At 37.4% G+C, this 21,019-nt stretch overlaps 1 protein-coding gene across 1 annotated transcript in view; it reads right to left on the reverse strand.

Annotated features, from left to right (window-relative positions):
- The window catches only part of SWAP70 (SWAP switching B-cell complex 70kDa subunit), a 75,227-nt gene that overhangs the window by 36,623 nt on the left and 17,585 nt on the right, over positions 1 to 21,019 (reverse strand). The window contains exons 2-3 of the mRNA XM_008576128.1: positions 17,572 to 17,712; positions 528 to 701 (exon numbers count right to left, since the gene is read on the reverse strand). Coding sequence (XP_008574350.1) covers positions 528 to 701; positions 17,572 to 17,712 — 315 coding nt within the window. The remainder of the gene's footprint in view (positions 1 to 527; positions 702 to 17,571; positions 17,713 to 21,019) is intronic.

Genomic DNA, 21,019 nt, shown 5'->3' on the forward strand with positions numbered 1-21,019 from the left:
TACTCCTTTTTTTTTTCTTTTGGAAGTTCAGGGAAAATAACCCAGAACCAAACAAGCAGATGTTCTGTTTTACTTTGAAAAGTACATAAAGTCATCATCCTGGCCTTTGAAAACAAGAATAGTATTTACTCACATAAAATGGCTTTGAGAACAACATTCTGGATCCTATGTGTTTCCCATATAACATCACTTAGCGAGTATGATTTTGCCAATATTCAAGTAGACAGAAAATTATGTTGTGACTTGTACTGAATAGAGACTGTTTGGACAGGAGGAGAGATTCATTTATAACCATAGCAACTTAGAGAAGAAGAGTCTCGCCCTATCTGCAAACCTCTAGAGGTATTACCTGCCCCCAAAATCACTAAGTTTGGGCTGCTTCTGGATTCAAGTTGTTTTGCCTCTAATCCAAAAACACTAGTCAAGGATCTCCTTCCATATCTATACTGAATTAACCCAAATCCTTCCAAGCCAGGTCTATTAAATGCTAAGATGGCCATGTAAAAACTCCCAAAGTCACACCTTACCTCTTCTGGTACAATAATTAATGGATACTTGTCCTCAGATAAAAAGTTGAAAATAACCCATACTTTAAATGCATCTTCTTCCATAATGAGCAGGGGACTCTTTGTCAGGTTTTTTTTGACACACAGCGTCCAACACATCCTATTGAATTCAATCTTGTCAAAGTTGTCTTGGACCTAAAAAGGAACGAGGAAAAGCCCCAATGAACCAGTCCAAAATATGCAGTATATAAGCCAAGAAAAATAGAAAGACAAAGTCCCCTCAGGCTTCCATATTAATCAATCCAGTTAACCAATAGCCATGTCCTTCATATTTGCTCTGGGTACTACACTTTCAATGGCTCAATGAAGAATGTTATATTTAGCCGGACACTGAAGCAACACCTACTCATATCACTCACTTATTACATAAAATACTGATCATTCAAACAGTTACTTTTTCATATATACACATTATTTTCCTAAATAGATTACCAATACTAGTATACAGATGGAGCTAAGAATGACAATTACTCAGTGCAAGCCACATGCAGATACCTCATTTTTACCTACACAGTGCAAAGAAGATACCTTCTTTTGGAAAAAACTGTTTAACTGAAATTCTAAAAAGACAGCCCTGCCATTCATTCATTCACTCATTCGTTCATTAATTTACGCATTCAACATTCCCTCAGCATCTACTATAAGCCAAATATTGTGCTATAAATTAAGGACATAAAGATGAACAACTCTGTGCTCTTAGAATGTTCACAGTCTATTAGGGAAAACAGATGTGCAAGTAGACAAATTTTAACATAACTGTAAAATTCAATAGCTTTTTACCCATTCAACAAATAAAATTTAGATAGTGATTATTATTTCTAGGGACAGTGCAATGATACTCAACATAATACTAGCCCATGTCTCCAAGGAATATAAAGACTATTTCAATATAGCGTGCCAAGTACTATAATAGAGATAAACAGAGGACAACTGTGGGAACGCTGAGGAGCTAACAAAATCTTGAGATTTGGGGGAAGATTTGCAGAAAGAGTGACATGACAAGAGCTCAGTCCTAAAGGACCATCAAGACTCAACCAGATCAAGAATGGGATAAAAGGTGTTCCAGGTAGAAGAGAATATAAGAAAGCCCAGAGGTGGAATGGAGACTACCATGATCAGTTGGCAAGAGCTGTAGGAAGTTTAATGTGAAAAGGGCACTTGGTGCTGGAGGGTGGTATGAGTCAAGGCTCTGCATAAGTGCAAGTAACAGAAACCACCTTGGGTTCCTTTAAACAGAAAAGGAATTTACAAAATGGGTAACTTCACAGATCCAGTGTAAGGGTTGGAAAATCTAGGCTTTGAAACTAGCCAGTATCAAAGCAGGATAGGAAGCGAGAACTGCAGCTGAAACCACTCACAGGAACAGGCTGGTGGAGACACCACTGCCAGTGTAACATGAAGCCACCACCACTGTTACCACTGCTACCACTGCCCCTGTCCTTGATCCTCTGTGTCACTCAGTCCTACTGGCTGAGACTGGGTCATATTCCTGTTCTCTAGCTGGCAAGGAGCAGGGAAAGTGAGTATCTGAACTTTTCATTTCTGAGGTGAGACAGGTCCTGTTCCCCACCAAGACCCTGTGGAATTTCCCAAACATAAGAAAAAAGGTTCAGATGCTAGACAGAAAAAAAAAAAAAAATGGCAAGTGTCCATTGCATGGAAAACAGTGAAAGATGAGGCTAGAGAAGTAGGTGAAGACCAGATAATGAACAGCCTTATCACTCATGTTAAGGAATTGGGACTTTATGTGTACTGAAACAGTTCAAGGAAGCAACACAATCTTCATTTTAAAAGCCATATTCTGGGACAATATGGAAGATGTACTGGAGGAGGAGGAGTGGACATCAGGACAATATGAGCAAAGCATTTCTTTTTGTAGAGATATGAACCAAGTGTTATGTGCACTATAAGGAAGAAGTCACTAGCTTACTGCAGGGACAAGTTTCACCTGATCTCTAACTGGAATTTGTGGTTAGAAAACCAGTCCCCCAGAAGTAGGAAGATATCCTTTGTGCTCTGCCTTCAGCACCCTGTCTCATTCTAGCACCACTTCCCAAGCCCCCATCAAACAGAACTGATTCCATGCAGGGAAAGCAGCTTTCTTCTTTTTTTTTTTCCCTTAATATCATTTGTTGAAGGCTTACTATATGCTAGGCATCTTATACACCCTAGCACCACTTCCCAAGCCCCCATCAAACAGAACTGATTCCATGCAGGGAAAGCAGCTTTCTTCTTTTTTTTTTTTTTCCCTTAATATCATTTGTTGAAGGCTTACTATATGCTAGGCATCTTATACACAGGTTCTCACTTAAATTTTGTATTAGTCCTGTCAACTTAATTACCATCTCTATTTTACAGATCAGGAAAAAGCATTCAGAAAAATTGAGTACTTTTACCAAGTTCACATGGCTAGTAAATATCAAAACCACAGTTTTAACTAAAGCTCAAATGTCAGCTCTTTCCACTATGCCAAAATGCTTGTAGAAGTCAGTAGATGGAGGCTGTCTATGTGATGGAGGACATCTATGCAGAACTAGTTCAAAAGCCACCATCACCAACAATTCTATCTGCTCACACTCCTAAAAAAACACTCAGTGGAAGATATGCCACACAGGGGAAATGACATGGGCATGAAAGCCTTCAGGCTCACTCTGAGGAACAAGAAGTGATTCTATGTGGATTGTGTGGTGAACCATAGGGTTCCTGAGGAGGAGTAGCTAGACACATGGCTAGAAAAGCAAACAAAGACCAAATCACAAAGACCTTTATAATTTCAAGAAACAGCCTGTAGGAAAACACCACTTGAAGGATTTTAGAACAGAAAATAAACAAGTCACACACAGTTCAGATTAGTATTTTGTAGAAAAGATGGAATTTGAGGTCGACCTTAAAGGCTATTGAAGAATGCAAGGAAAGGTATTCCAAAGGACAGGAAAGGAAATGGCATGAGCAAGGGCTTGGCAGCAGCAGCACACCAACCATGTTTGGGGAATGGTGAGTAGCCGAGTTAGGCTGACATGGATACAGGAACAATGGTAGATCAAACACAAGAGGCAATCTGAAGTCAGATATATGCTACATTTGGGAATTAACTTTACTCTAAGTACAAGAGAAAACCAAAAAAGGTTTTTGGTTTAAGAGTAAAAATTAGCTCTACGTTTTAGTAAAATTATACTAACAGAATTATATAAGGTAGATTTCAGTAGGTACAAGGGTGCAGGGAGAAAAAAAGAAGATCAGAAGATGACTGCAATACTACCAGGCAAAAGACATTAAGGGTCCCAACTAGAGTATAATCTTAGGAATAAAGGACAGAGGGATGGATACAAAGCATGAGATTTTGGGGAGCAGGTGCCTAGATCATGGTAGTCACAAGACAAGGGAGAAAGAAAGATAACATATTTAGTTATAGGCATCTTCAACATGACGTTCTGGTAGGACATTTAGATGTAGCTATCCAAAGTGAATTTGTAATATAAGAGAGAGACAGATTTGTGAATCAACTGCATACTGATGATGACTGAAGCCGTGATGGTTAGTCAATGAGATAGCTGTGGGAGAACGTACAGCAAGAAAAGAGATGGGATCAAAAACAGAACCTCAGGGATATCCACATTTATAAAACAAGAGGAGAAAGAGGAGTTATGGCAAAAGAGCAGTCAAAGTAGCAAAAAAACACAAAGAAATGAAAACTGAGCAATGAAACAGTTAAGAAGAATGTAGCCAAATGCTACAGAGAAATCAAGGAAAAGGTGTTTAAGAAAAGACCACTGGTTTTGCAATATCTTGAAGTTACCTTCAAGACAGCCAAGAAGTTTGGATGAACATCAGATTGCAGTGGGGTCTGCAAATTGAAACCAAGCAAATTCTCCATGAATTATTTGCCCAGGAAATAAGTAGTAGCATTTTGATCCAGGTTCCCTGTATTTTACTTAATTTTAGTAAGTTGTCTGTTTGCCTCATTCCTTCCCTAAAATCTAATCCACTATTTCTCTTTAGTTTAATTATGTTCAAAGTTACAAACATATTAAATGATGACATTTACACCTTTAAAAAAAGTATAATATCAGGTCATATATGAAAAGGCCACAGCTAACATCATACTCAATGGTGAAAAACTGAAAGATTTCCCTCTAAGATCAGAAACAAAGCAAAGATACCCACCCTCACCACTTCTAATCAATGTAGAACTGGAAGTCTGAGCCAGAGCAATTAGGTAAGAAAAGGAAATAAAAATATCCCAAATGGAAAAGAAAGAAGTAAAATTATCTGTGTTCCAGATGGCATGATCTTATTATATGTAGAAAACCCTAAAGATTCCACAAAAAAACACTGTTAGAACAAATAAATGAATTCAGCAAAGTTGCAGGATACAAAATTAACTCTCAAAAGTCAGTTGCATTTCTATACACTAACAATGAACAAACTGAAAAAGAAATTAAGAAAACAATACAATTAAAATAGCATCAAAAATAATAAAATACTTAGGAGTCAACCTAACCCAGAAAGTGAAAGACTTGTACAATGAAAACTACAAAACATTTCTGAAAAAAATTAAAGACAAAAATATACGAAAAGTAATCCCCTGTTCATGATTGGAAGACTTAATATTTATTGTTAAGATGTTCACACTACCCAAAGCAATCTACAGATTCAATGCAATCCCTATCAAAATCTCAATGATTTTTTTTGTGGAAATAGAAAAACCTATCCTAAAATTCATATGGAATCTCAAAGGAGCCCAAATAGCCAAACCAATCTTGAAAACGAAGAACAAAGCTGGAGGCCTCACACTTCCTTACTATAAAACATATTACAAAGCTACAGTAATAAAAACAGTACTGGCATAAAGACAGACATACAGACCAATGGAACAAAATAAAGAACCCAGAAATAAATCCCACATATATGGTCAAACAGTCATTGACAAGAGTGCCAAGAATATACAATGGGTAAAGGATAGTCTTTTCAACAAATGATGTTAGAAAAACTGGATACCCAGTTTAGGAATAGAATGAAGATAGACCCTTACCTAATACCATATACAAAAATTAACTCAAAATGGATTAAACATGCAGATGCAAGGCCTTGAACTATAAAGCTCCTAGAAGAAAACATAGAGGAAAAGTGTCATGTCATTGGAACGGCAGTGATTTCTTGGATATGACAGCAAAAGCACAGGCAACAAAAGCAAAAACAGATAAACAGAACTACATCAAACTTAAAAACTTCTGTGCATCAAAGTAAATTATCAACAGTGAGAAGACAAACTACAGAATGGAAGAAAATATCTGCAAACCATATATTGGACAAGGGGTTAATATCCATAATACACAAAGAATTCCTATAACTCCATAACAAAAAAAAAAAAAAACAAATAACCCAATGTAAAAATGGGTAAATGACTTGAATGGAGATGTCTCTGAAGAAGATAAACAAATGGCCAGCGAGTATATGCAAAGATGCTTAATGTCACTTATCCTGAGTGAAATGCAAATCAAAGCACAATGAGATATCACATCACCTCACATCTGTTATTGTGACCAGTTTTAAAAAAAGGAAAATAAAAAGGGTTGGTGAGGATATGGAGAAACTGGAACTCTTGTACACTGTTGGTGGGATTGTAAAATGGTGCAGCTGCTATGGAAAACAGTGTTGAAATTCCTTGAAATATTAAAAATTGAACTACCATATGATCCAGCAATCCCACTTCTGGATATACATCCAAAAGAACTGAAAACAGGACCTTGAAGAGACACTTGCACATCCATGGTCACTTCAGGATTATATATAGCCAAGAGGTGAAAGCAACCTAATTTAGTGTCCATCAAAGGATGAATAGATGAAGAATACAAGTATGTGATAGATGAGCATATGTACAATGAAAAAGAAGAAAATCCTGTCATATGCTACAATATTCATGAACCTTGAGGACATTATGATAAGTGAAATAAGCCAAAAGAGGTAAATACTGCATGATTCCACTTATAATACGAGGTATCTAAAATAATCAAACTCATTAAAACAGTAGAATAGCAGCTACCAAGGGCTAGGGGGAGGGGGAAAAGGAGTATTGTTTGATGGGTATAGAGTTTCAGTCATGCAAGATAAAAAAATTCTAGAGATCTGTTGTACAAAAGTTCTAAAGATCTGCTGTACAACGACATGCATATAATAAAAAATACTGTATTATACACTTAAAAATTGTCAAGAAGGTAAATTTATGTTATGCATTTTTTAGCACAATTTTTTTAAAAGTACAAAATCCATTAGTTTTCAACATCAAACAGTACATAAAGCATTATTATTCAATTATTATTATTCACATACCATATACTAAAACTAATGGTTTTCAAAGTCTAAGAACAAGAATAAAGAAATACATGTGGAAGAATCTTGCTAAATAAAAACATGCTACAAAGTACTTGATTATTATTAAATTATATGATGTTCTGACCATATACAGAACTATAACAGGAAAAAAACAACATAATTTCTTCATGTGCTGATATTTGACAATCACCAAGATATAACATGAAGCAAAGTGCATAATATGGAAGAATCTTACAATGTCCAGTGAAAAAGGAAAGTCACAAAAGACTACACAGAGCACAATCCCACTTTTATAAGTCCCCAGAACAAAAATTAACCATATATTAATATATACATATATGGTAACACTTTTTTCTAATGTGAGAGAAAAACACACACTGAATTCAGAATGGTGGTTTCCTCTTGGAGGGAGACAGGGAAATGAGAAAAGGGAAGAGCACTGAGATGGAGTCAACAACAATATTAGTGATGTTCTTCCTGAGATGATCAGTACATTCACAGATGTTCATTTTATTATTATGCTTTATAATTTTTATGTAACCTACATATATTCTTTTGTACATATCACATTCCAAAAAGAAAGAAAAGATAAAGTAGGGAAAAAAACAAGGTGCTGATCAGAGTATATACAGAACACAATATTTGTGTAGGAAGGGGGAAAGAATAGACCATCTTGTATAAAGTGCAGCAATGTCTGCATCTATATCTGTCACAGAGGTGAAATGCAGCTCAAGACATGTATTCTAGAACCTGTTTTTTACTACAGAACTAAGCATATGCAAACTTATTACCTGTGTACTACAGGTTAGTCACTATGCTGGGAGGAGGGTGTCCCACATCAAATAAGGCTCAGTACCTACTTTAAAGAGTTTCTAGTTTCTAAAATCTAGTATAAAAGGTTTCTGGTCAAGATGGCAGAATAGACAGTCCCCAGCATCACTCTCGCCCACAAATCAACCAATTTACAATTATAAAAAAGCAACAACAGCCAAGCTGGGGTTGCTATTGCTCAGCGGAAGAGGATCAGAGACCAATGAATTGCATAAAGGCAGGAGAAGCCACGATTAGAGAAAGAAAAAACCGCTCCTACCATTTTGTGCCACAGCTGCTTTAAGGCTGGAGCTGGTGAGCACTGGGGACAGGAGCCAGCAAAAGCTACAGCTGTGCCCTTCAGATGGAGACGCTTGGAGGCAAAAGGGGAGAAGAGGGTCTTGGTGGACCCCAAGCCAGCAAGACCACTAATTGGGTTCCCGTAGACCCACACAGGAGGCACCACAATAACTGAAAAAAAGGAGCCACTCGAAGGCCGATGAGTCATCACAAGGAACTGGAGCACAGGCCATCCCATGGGAAAGGTTTACAGCACAGGCGGTAGGGGAGACAGGCCCACCAGGGGAACACTGGGGCACAGCAAGGACAGTTGATCTGCCCCCCAAATCAGCGTAGGACCACTCAGAGGAGACTGGTCAGGAATACAGAATTGCATGGGGTGCAGTTTGATGAAAAGACTCAGGCCCAGATCAGAGTTTCTACACAACCCAGGTGTACCAGGTCTCTGGAGAATGGGAAGTACCTATAAAATCAACAATTAAAACCTGAGCTGCACAAAAAGCCTTCCCTAGGGAAGCAGCAGCAAACCAGCAATTTAGCCCAACCACACAGTTCAAGTGTTAGTCCTCACAGGAAGTTCCCCCATTTTAGAAGTAAGCAAAGGACAAAAATTAGTTCCAGCCCAGGCACACTGCCAGAGCCTCAGGGCCCACCCAGGGACCTGAGGCATGGAGCTGAGGACCGGACCCCCCTTTGACAACCAGATACACTGCCAGTGCCTCGGGGCTGCACAAGGTCCTGGAGCCAGGGACCAGAACCCCCCACACAACCAGGCACACCACCAGCACCTCAGGGCCCACCCGGGGACCTGAGGCTTGGATCCGAGGACCAAACCCCCCCTCCCACAACCAGGCACACTGCCAGTGCCAAGGAGCATGCCAAAAACATCACCTCCATGTGGGTGGCCCACCACAGCCACCACAGTAACCACAGCTGCTGCGAAAGCTGCTAGATGCCACAACCACATGCAGATGGTGTGCCAGCCACTGGAGTGCATTGACACAACGAGAGTCACCAGCAGAGACCAAAGAAAGAAGAGAATGTCTCTCTCCACAAAGCCCATTCCAGAGTGACAGAAGAAGCATCTGTTCTACAATAATATTGGGGGACCTGAACACATCTCTCAGCATTGGACAGATCATCTAGGCAACAAATCAACAGAGTAACCATTACTCTTTCAGAGGGAGAAAAGAAATCTATGTTTAGAGCGGGGAGGGGGAGAGGGAGGAAGGAGAGAGATTAGACAAGGGGCATAAAAGAAGTATGATTTGTAACAATATATATGCTAGTAATATTGATTTGATCAACATATCTCAATGTTGAACCCCCAAAATATGTATAATTAATTATGATTCAATAAAAATTTAAAAATAAATTAATAAAATAAAATCTAGTATAATGAGGAAGACAAACTAACAGTATAGGCAAATGCTATAATAAAGGGGAATACAGGATGTCCTGAAATTTGATTCAGATGGTGAGGATAAAGGATAGGTACAAATCAAGCTTAATTCTGAAGGGCAAATAAGGGGTGTACAGGTGAAGGCAGAGTAGAGTCAGGCTCTACAATTTTTCTGTCAGTGCTAGAAAGTGAACAGAAATGTCAAAGGGCTGGTTGATAAGGGGTTGTTTCAGAAAGATGTAAAACAAAGTGCAAGGGATTGTTTCTTACATCAATCCATCATTTACTCTTTACCAATTTTTGAAAGGCTTAAAAATAATAGCTTTTCAATCCACTAGGATGGTTATAGTAAAAAAAATAAATAAAAATGAAGAAGACGAAGGTAAGTGTCCATTAACCAATGAATCGGTAAACAAAATGTGGCACATCTATACACTGGAATATTATCCAGCCATAAAAATGAATGAAGTAATGAAGTATTGTCACATGCTACAACACAGATGAACTTTGCAAAATTTGAAAATGTTAAATTTAAAGGTGCCAGACACAAAAGGCCACATATTGTATAATTCCATTAATATGGAACGTTCAGAATAAGCAAACCCATAGAAACAGAAAACAGGTTAGGGGTTGCGAGGGGATTGGGGAAAGGGAGAATTGAGACAGACTGCTAATAGGTATTGGACTTCTTTGGGGGATGATGGAATTAGATAGGGATGATAGCTGCACAACGCAGTGAATATACTAACCACCAATGAATTGTACACTTTAAAATGGTAGATGTTATGTGAATTATATCTCAATGGAAAAAATAACAGTTTCATAAAACTGTTTAAACCAGAGCAAAAATACAAGAGCCAAGAAAACAGAGAAGGGTAAAGGGGTGAGCTCTTATATGCCACACATACATTTCTAACCTCAAACTCTTCCCTGAGCTATATTCACTAAGGCTCACACAAAATCATGAACTCTGTGAAATCAAAGGCTATATTTTATTCATCTTTGCATCCCCTCTGCCTAGTATGCAGTGTGCATTTGCTCATTCATTCATTCAAATAATTGTGAGGGTTTACCAGGTGCCAGTCATTGTGATAAGAGTCAGACAACAGCAAGCCAGTCCTTGCCATCACAGAACTTATACTCTAGAGGGAGAATTAGATTCTAAACAACACAGCAACAACCCAACCACTGATATGATGACATCTGGTAAGTGCTATGACAGAAAAGCACAGGATACTATGAGAACACATTATAAGAGAGCTGGTTAGCTCTAGGAAGAGGGGTGTTATCTGGAGACACCTCCCTGAGGAAGTGACAATCAAGTCGAGATCTAAAGGATGAACAAGAATTGGCTATGTTTTATGGGTGAAGAAGACATTATAGCAGAGGAAGCAGCATGTCTGAAGACTCTGAGACAGGAAGGGTCTTGGTAATGTGAGGAATTGAGAGAAAGTCAACATGGTTGCACTAAAGTAAACAACCCAAATGTTCATCAATTGATGAATGTGTAAACAAAATGTAGTATATATCCATAATGAAATATTATTCAGCCATGAAAAGGAAGGATATATTGTTACATCCAACAACATGGATGAACCCTGAAAACATTAATGCTAAGTAAAAGAAGCTAGACACAAAACACTGCATATTGTATGATTCCATCAATGTTAAATGTCCAGAACAGGCAAATCCATACAGACAGAAAGTAGATTAGTGCTCACCTAGAGCTGTGGGGAAGGGAGGTGTGACTGCTAATGGGCATGGGATTTTGGGGGAAGGACTGATGAAGATATTCTAAAATTGATTGTGGTGATGGTTACACAAAATAGTGAATATACTAAAAACCACAAAATGATACATGTTAAACAGGAAAACTGCATGGTATGTGAATTATATCTCAATACAGGTGTTATTTTAAAAAACAATATTTTTTTAAACTACATGACTGTTACATTTATACTGTTGGTCAAAGTATTCAGCAACATAAAGTCATCCTTATTCTCAGCATGAAACCCCCTATTCACTCAGAAGTTCATAGTCTTCTATAGCTTCACAAATATGATGAAAATGTAGAGTCCAACTTGGTCACTGTGCTAAATTAAAACTACATTACTTTCAAATATCAATGAAAGAAAAGATAACATAGGTAAAGGACAATAAGAAAGAACCATGCAAAGCATGGGTTTGGGGCGGTTCCAGTCAAGATGACAGAATAGACCATCACTCTCTGCCACAAATCAACCAATTTACAACTATTAAAAAGCAACAACAGCCAAGCTGGGGCCACTAGAGCTCAGGGGAAGAGGAGAAGAGACCTACGGAGTTCATGAAGGTGGGAGAAGCCACAATGAGAGAAAAAAAGGATCACTCCCACCATTTCAAGCCCCGGCCACTTCAAGGCTGGTGCTGGTGAGCACACAGAGCAAGAGCTGGCAAAAGCTGCTGCTGTGCCCTTTGGATGAAGTTGCTTGGAGGCCACAGGGGAGAAGAAGGCCTTGGTGGCCCTCAGGTCAGTGAGACCACTCACAGGGTTCCCGTGGACCCACACAGGAGTGAGGAGCCAGAACAACTAAAAAAAGGAGCCACTCAGAGTCCAGAGAGTCATTGCAAGGGACGGGCACACAGCCCATCCCATGGGAAATGTTTGTAGTGCAGGCACTGGGGGAGATGGGCCCACCAGGGGAACACTGGGGCACAGCATGGACAGCTGATCTGTGCCCCAATCAGCACAGGACCATTCTGTGTAGACTGGTCAGTAATACAGATTTGCAGGGGGTGCGGTTTGCTGAAAAGTCTGAGGTCCACTCCAGAGTTTCCACACAACCCAGGTGTACTGGACCTCACAAGACCCAGAAGTACATACAAGGTCAACCATTAAAACCTGAGCTGCACAAAAAGCCTTCCCCAAAGAATCAGCAGCAAAGCAGCAGTTTAGCTCAGGGCTTAAGTGCTGGTCCCCACAGGAAGTTCCCCCATTTTAGAAGTATGCAAAGGACAAAAATTAGTTCCAGTGCAGAGTTTAAGTGGTAGGAACAGCGAATAATCCAAAGAAGAATAATCTGAAAGAAAAAACAAAATACCCACAGACCAGAGACAAAGTTTGATATTAACTAGTAAAGGTCTCACTTCACCACAGAACAACTATAAAACCTAGAAGGACTGCAAGCCCTGTGCGCTACCAAGCCAGGGAAGGGGGAGGGCTGGGGGCCTCAGCCATGCCCCCTGACAACCACAACCAGCCCAGCCACCAAGCCACCACAGGAAGTGCCCCGGGCTCCCGAGCCAGAGCGGTGGGGGAGCCAAAGGCCTCGGCCATGTCCTCCCGATACCCACAACTAAGCCAGTGATGACCACCAAGCCACCACTGGAATCCCCCTGGTCTCCCATGCTGGAGGTGCCACAGCCGCAACTCCCTACTCCTTCTCCCAGCCTATTTCCTTCCCCCTTCTCTTCTCACCCCCCAACTGCTCTGCAACAAGATCTTAGAATGTAAAAAATAATAATATTGATAAATAAATAAACTTAAGTAAATAAATAGAAGCATGGGTTTGGGTGTTTAAGAGTGGTACCACTTCCTATTAAACGATGGTCGTTAGGCGCACATTTGAAGTATTTTGAGTGCTGAAGGCATAGTCATTTAACTAACAGAAGAAACGTGAAACCACATTTTATGCAAGAACTGTAACTAACACATGATCAGCAAGTATCTGGTAAGAAAGTACACGGTAGGGGGAAAAAGCATAAATGTCAGACTAGAAAAGCAAATGCAAAGGCTCCCAGCTTCTAGATGAGAGGCAATATATCTAACTGAAATGTTTCTTTGTGTGTTTTTCTTTTGTGTGCATGTATGTTTCAAAAACATTTAAAAAAAAAAAAAGGAATCTGTTGGAAAGCAGCAGATACCCCAATTAGAACTTGGCACATTGCCAATGGATTATTGGTTTTAATCATATAGCCCAGACCAAGCCTTTTTTTTTTTTTTTTTTTTTAAATGGCTGTGGCTGGCTAGTACAGGGACAGAACCCTGGACCTTGGTGTTATCAGCACCATACTCTAACCAACTGAGCTAACTGATCAGCCCCAGACTAAGCCTTAATATGTATAATCAAGGAAAGGAACTGACAGTCATTCAGACCAGCAAGTCTAATCAGCCATTAAATCTCATGAAACAATTAGATTGCCTCATAAATATGCTGAAGCAGAACTAGTTTGTGATGTAGTTTATTGGGACTAAACAGTAAAAAGGTAACAAAATACCACTTTCTTCAATTATTCCCTGTCAGATAATCCAGGTATAGTGTGTGTCTCTGCCAAAAAAAAAAGAGAGAAAAAAAGCCACAGAAGTTTCTTCCTACATGTTTATAGAATTCCATTCTTTTACTGAAGAAGGAATTTAACAAACAAACAAAAAAGTTAACACTCAGGGGACGCAAAATATTTGGTAAAACATCAACAGACATGTTAATCATTTGAAGTCTTAAGGAAAGCTGAAAATAAATTCTATCAATGTGATGAACAAAAGGAATGATTATAAAGAAGTAAATATAGAAATCAAGTGTAAAAATTACTCTTTGGAAAGTGAGCAACAGACATGTTAATCATTTGAAGTCTTAAGGAAAGCTGAAAATAAATTCTATCAATGTGATGAACAACAGGAATGATTATAAAGAAGTAAATATAGAAATCAAGTGTAAAAATTACTCTTTGGAAAGTGAGTTTCGATATAATTTATATCTTTGTCCCAACCCCTTCAGAATAATTCTCCCAATCAAAGGCAGAAAACACCTAAAACAACCTGGGAAAAAAATGACCAAGAAAGAACAGTAAGGAACACCAGACACTAATTAAAAGAGAATCATCTTAAAACATTAGCGAAAGAACCTTAGAGAAATGGATGGAAACTGAGATGGTTTAAGATTATCAGAACAGCTGTTACAAAACTCTATCCTTGCTTTCCACCAATAATACGAGTATTTCCCCTATGTATTCAAAGAACTGGAAAAAAACATAATAATTCTGAAAGGCATAATTAACCCCTCAATAGTACAGTTAAAGGAACACTGATGGAGAAGTTAAACGGCTTAGGTTAAAATCTATCTACCCCTTATTAGCTAGGTGACCTTAGGCTCTGTTTCCTCCTGAGTTAAATAGGGATAATTATGGTTCTGCCTCGCAGGATTAACATGACCATCAAATGAGAAGTATGTATATATGAAACCATACCCTGCAAATGTTTAATCATTATTTCATATTTTCTTTGCACAACCGATGACAACTTCTAAGTTTTATGTTAACATTCGTCAGTCACTATTGACATTTTTTCAACCAAGTTTCAAAACAAGACACTAATCTTTGCTCAATTTAAACCCACACCATGGAAACCTTGGCTGCTTTACTTGGATTGCAGGGCTGGCAAAATTCCACTCCAGGTGGCTAAGCAATAATAAACAAGGGCTCACTGTTCCATCACATCCTCACTCACTCCGTGAATAAGTTTTTCTCCAAATTTAGTGGCTCATTTTGGACTTTGAAAATACTACTATATTTTCTCCCCCAGTTACAAAACTTTAAAATATCTAAATACTAAAACAAAGAACATTTTAAAACTTAAAATTCAAGAGGTTTAAAGAATGTTACACTAAGGAGAACAAAATGCAGTAGTAGGGTACAACACTTCAAGATATTAAACTGTGTTTCTCTATCCACCGGCCCAGCCCACACAAGTTCCAGCACTGAAAACAAACACATTTCCAGGTTTCTGAGAATTTCCCAGTATGTTCTATAATATTTTCATAACAGATATAATTTTGCTTATTGTCTATAATTTTTAAGATTAAACACACGCACACAGCAGGTCAACAAATATTTGCTGAATGTAAGACATATTTACCTACAATACAACTATATAACCCAAATGAGCTACCTGATCAATGAACACAACAGTGGCAAAAAAAATAGCTCCAGAAACTAACACAACATCATACTGTGAAGTTTTGAGCACTTACACATCAGTTTCTGTACAATGTGATTAAATCTTTATTGAGATATAATTCACATTCTATAAAATTCACCACAAGGCTTTATGACCATCACCACTATTTAATTCTAGAACATTTTCATCATCCCAGAAAGAAACCCCAAGCCCTTTAGTAGTCATTCCCCATTCCTACCTTCCCCGAGTCCCTGGCAACCTCTAATCTACTTTCTGTCTCTATATATTTGCCTATTTTGGACATCTCAAATAAATGGAATTATACAATATGTGGCTTTTGAAGTTCAAGTAAATCTTACATTTCCCTTATTACATGGTTTCTTTCTTTTTTTTTTTTCTTAAAGCATAATCATACAACATGATGACTATAGTTAACAACAATGTATTATATACTTGAAAATTTTTAAAGAGAAATTTTAAGTACTCTCACCACAAATAAATAAAAAGTGTGTGAGGTAAAGCACGTTACTTAGTTGATTTAGCCATTCCACAGTGTATACATATTCCAAAACGTCATGCTACACACCATAAATATTTACAATTTTTATTTGCCAATTAAAAAAGAAATAATATGAAGAAGAGAAAAAAGCATGATCGAGGCAATGCTATTATCTCTGCAGGGGAAGTAGTTAAACACTTATGACATATAAAACATATATATACACATGCACACACAAAGAAAGATCAGGAAATTGTACTGTTAGGCTGATATGGAATAACAGATACATATACAAAGGGTACCACACAAATGAACACACTGTAATTTTGGCCATCTTTCCTGCAAAATTTCTGAAAAATATAACGTATTTTTTCATGATTTTTAAAAAGAATCCCAACATTCTGTCATTCTTCAAACTACTAATTTAAAATATTATTATAAACATTAATTACTGTACTTTGCTATTGTAAAAAGATGTTAAACTATCGAAAAAGTATACATATAACTAGCAATAAAAATCTAAAAAAGCCACAGAAAAATATGTAAACAATTGTGGTATGTAGGTGATGGGAAAATAGAGTTTTTTTAATGTACTTTATTTTTAATTTAAAAGTATCACTGTCACTTTTTGAAATGGATTTTTGAAATATACCAAAAAATTTCATGCTTGGTGTTATAAACAGGCAAAAAGCAGGAATTCCCAAACTTTTGTTACAAATAAATGATTACTTTCATATCTAAACTAAATGTACATGCTGTGGAAAGATAACACTGATATATTGTTCAGTTAAAATAAGTAAGTTGCAGAACTGTATGTATAGTATGATCCATTTGTATAGAAACAAAACACTATGTATTATATAAGGGTGTGGGGGGTGTTTGCATGTGTTTTCATGTAATTCAAAAAAAGTCTACAAAGATATTCACCAAACTCTCAGCAGCAGTAGTTACTCCTACAGAATCAGACTACAAAGATTAAAGAAATATTCACTTTTTATTTCATATAGTTCTGTATTAATTGCCTATGTAATAGCAAGCATGTACTACCTTTAATAATTTTTTAATCACCGATTTTAAAATTTACTTAAATGTGCCATCAGTTTAAATAATTGTCTTTTTTACACACATTAAATTCAACATTTTCTTGTGTCAATTTTTAATTATCCAACCCAAAGGAAAAACTGAACACGGCAGCAAACGCCAATGGGTTATATTCGGCTTCCAAACACATGACAGGTTTTTACAGCATCCTTACTCAGAACATACCCCAGAGGAAGTATTCAAGTGGTACCCTGCAACGTCTAGAATAAAAAATTTGCTGTGTGATATCTATACAGTAAAGGTAATTATCATCACCTTTAGTATTCACATTTTACTCCATCATACCCAGGCTTTAAAAACCATTGCCAATACATGTGGAACCAGATTTTTAAAAAAAGAAAAAAAAAAAAAAGCACCCTGAGAACAGACAGGTGCAGATAAACACAAAACAGTTCTTAACTTCAAAGAATGAAACAAGTTGGAAAAATACCAAACTAGGTTTTAGAAGAGAGTGGCGAGAGGGAGGAACAGGAAGCATCTCAGTCTCTCATTCCTTCTTCCTTGCTGACTTATCTCTCGATGCCTCCCACCTCAACTCCTTAGTGAACTCACCAAAGAGGGGCTCTGGGGCTTGCTTGAAATGCGCAAATCAAATTATGCTATAAGCAAGAAAAGGTTAGAATCATACCTTTTCCAAAATGAACTTGTTTAAATATGGCATGTAGCCCTGATTGGAGACAGGTCCCTCATCATCATCCCTGAAGTGCTCTTCAAGGGCAACGGGGTCATGCGGAACCTTCAGCACCGTGCACAGATTATGGGAAAGGACCTAAGGGGAAAAAGAGAACAGGTGAAAGGCATCTACTACCCAGCACATGACACCTTCACTGTCTGAACACAACATACTGCACTCTGCCCTTGATAGAAAAAGACAAAATAAACTAGCAAATACACGGTGAGTACAGCTCAGCTGCCAGATTCCCACCTGTTACTCGTGATTCTTTCTCATTCCCTTCTCAGTTTTGGTTCACCTCAAACAAGTCTCTGTTACATGCCTATTATGAGCCACACTCCATGCAAGATCTGTGACTGTAATACTCCTTGAAGTCTTTTATTAATTGGTCCACATTAGAAAGAAAAGGGGGGAAAAGAGCAAGAGAATGTGTTCAAAATTAAACTTTTCCCGAAGTAGAGCAGAATCAGCCAATTAGAGCTGTTTGGAGAAAGAACCTGGTACTGGGCAGCTGCAGCCAGGGGTTCTGGATAAGGTAGCTGACCTGGGCAAGTCCCAACATTTCTGGACTTCAGTTTTCTCACTTATTCAATACAAGGGGCCAAATTAATGTACATATCTGAGGGTACTTCCAAAATTTCTTGGAAAAATTGAATTGAAAGGTAACACAAATATTTCCATGAACTTTCTGAAGTACCCTCGTATACCAAATATTTACTAGTAATCTCTAAGTGTCCAAACATCTCTAAAATTCTATGACTCTAGGCTAAATTTTAGTGTGAGTATAAAAGAACATAAATATAAAAAGAGAAAGAAATCAAGGGCCCGGTTTAGAAATAGGAGAAAAATAAATAGCAAAAATATCTCAGGAGCTGCCAAAATGGTTGAAAATTTTTTATAGAAAACCTGCATTCCACAGCATGTAAATATAAAAGGCTACTGGTCTTGCAATAACCTAAGTGAACACTTCAACATCGAGGTAGCTGAATTAGCAGTTTGGCCAATCTCAATACCAATCTTGCTTTATATTAAATAAAAATTAAAAAATAAAAAAGTCACTTCCACTTCATTTGTCCATTCTGAACAGGACAAATTACATAGCTAAGGCTGTACTTTCTTTAACAGAGATCTTCCTAGATGTCAAATCTCAGGTTAAAATATTCCCTATTTTTCTCGGCCCTAAATATTTGACTACTTAAGGAGCCACATCCATCTCAATAAACACTTTCAATTCCATTAAGCAAGTCACATTTTTCTGCATACACATATTTTATTTAGGATTTAAGATTAAAAATTTTTAATCTATAAAGAGAACATTTGCATATCTTTTTTCTAAATTTGTTTTGTTTCACAAAGCTTATTTATGTGGAGATCCTTTTCTACATGCTCTACTGGTTTTAAGGAAGTAGGTAAAGGAAAGGAAGTAAATTCACAAGTGGTTATAAATGCAGTAATGAAGACTTTCATCAGCCCCTACAAAGCAGGCTGTGTTTCTCAGGCAAACCCTCTACTTGCCAGTAGAGCACATGAAAAGAACACGGTGGAGCTTTTACTGAAGAATCTTGCACCACAGTCAGCAAAATCCTAAACAGACATTTCCTTTCTCTATTTACCTAGTGAAACCTATACAGTAATTATCTACCCCAAAGAGGTTTTTTGAGGATCGATTTCAAGGATGTAAAGTGCTTAAAAACTGTAATGTACCATGGAAATATAAGTTTTAGAGAAATGAAGAGCATATTTCTCAGATCAGACTCAAAGATCATTCAAATTTTAAAATCATTTGAGACTTTACTAAAGAAAAATTCCAAACCACTGGTTAAATTATGGCATATCCTTAAAACATTAAAAACCATGAGGAAGCTCACTATGTACTGATGTGAAAAGATCTCCAAGATAAATTAAGTGAAAAAAACAAGATACCTGAGAGTACACCATCTTTTGTGTAAAAGAAAAAGAAGAAAAAAATAAGACATTCTGGAGGGATACATAAGAAACTAATAACTGTGAGGGAAAACAAATTTGATGGCAGACCGGGGGTAAAAGAAGACTTTTCACTGCACCTCCCTTTTTTATTAAGCTTTAGAGAAAAAAAAATTTACCTATTCGAAAATGTACTACCTATTAAAAAATTTAAATACATATTTTTAGAGTAGCCAGCCTAAGATCACCTAGCTAACTCTATTTATCTTCATAGTCTGTTCTTTTTCTTCTATATTAACCTACTGCCTGTAGATGAAGTATAAAAGGAAGATATGTTCCACAGCAATTTACCATGATTAATGGATAAGTAAGGGTAATAAATGAGTTCAAAAAAGGAGAAATAATGTGTGCTACAATGACTTCATAGAGGAAGTGAAATGTAAACTAGGGCTTAAAGGATATATAAGAATAGCTTTTGCATAGGAATAGAGGCAACTAGAAGACTTTCCAGACAGGGAGATAACATGAGAAAAGTAGATGACTAGTGCAAAGTCCTTGGGAACAAAAAGAAAACACTGTCTCCCCCACACCCTCCATTTCTCCGCCTCTGGGTTTCATAGATCCTTAGACTAAGTCCTGGCAGGAGCCTTGGATGTCATATTGTCATCCTTCTCATTTTGTAAATGGTGAAAACTGGCTCAAACAGATTAAATTTGTTTTTCTTGACTAAGGTTACTGAGCCGAACTGAGATCAGAACTCAAGTTTTGTAATTCCTGGTCCAGCACTCTCTAGTCATAAGAAACACTGTTTTCAGTTCTCTAAAGTCAACAACAATGCTCTTTGTATATGTAGGTGCTTAGTGTGATTCAGTGATGCCAATGAGGAATATTTATGTTTGAACTCTAGAGTTCAGCATCGGATAACTAAACAGCACTCTTTTAAATACAGGGATATTTGAATTCAGTGATCATTTCCTTAATCATCTGACTTAGTTAAGCAGATTGTGAGGGTGGCAGCATATTATAGCAAAAAAGATCCTGGAGGAGGAGACCTGAGCTCCACTCCTGCTTTGCTACTTACTCACTTGGTCTCAGTATCCATACTACAAAATAAGGATTTCCAGTTTTCTCTAAAATTTGGGGTAGCAGGGGGGTGGGGAACCCAACCCTTGTCAACCCAAACTCATTTCATGAATTCAGCAAAAAAAGCTATAATTCAGAGCAAACATTTAGTGTTGTTATAGCTTTTTTCATCAGTTAGAAAAGGGAAATCTTCCTCAAATAAAGTAAAAACAAACTGAATAAAATAAATGAAAAAGTGTTTCTAAAAGAAAAAAAAACATATGCTATCTTTAGAACTTTTTATCAGTAATTTTTTAAAAAGCTTAGACAATATCAAGTCATTTCTTTTTTTTTTCTTTTTTTTTTTTTTTTTTCCTTTTTGAGACCGGCCGCACCGCGCTCAGCCAGTGAGTGCTGT

Source organism: Galeopterus variegatus, unplaced genomic scaffold (genome assembly GCF_000696425.1).
Source record: "Galeopterus variegatus unplaced genomic scaffold, G_variegatus-3.0.2 Scaffold1297, whole genome shotgun sequence".
Classification (NCBI taxonomy): domain Eukaryota; kingdom Metazoa; phylum Chordata; class Mammalia; order Dermoptera; family Cynocephalidae; genus Galeopterus; species Galeopterus variegatus.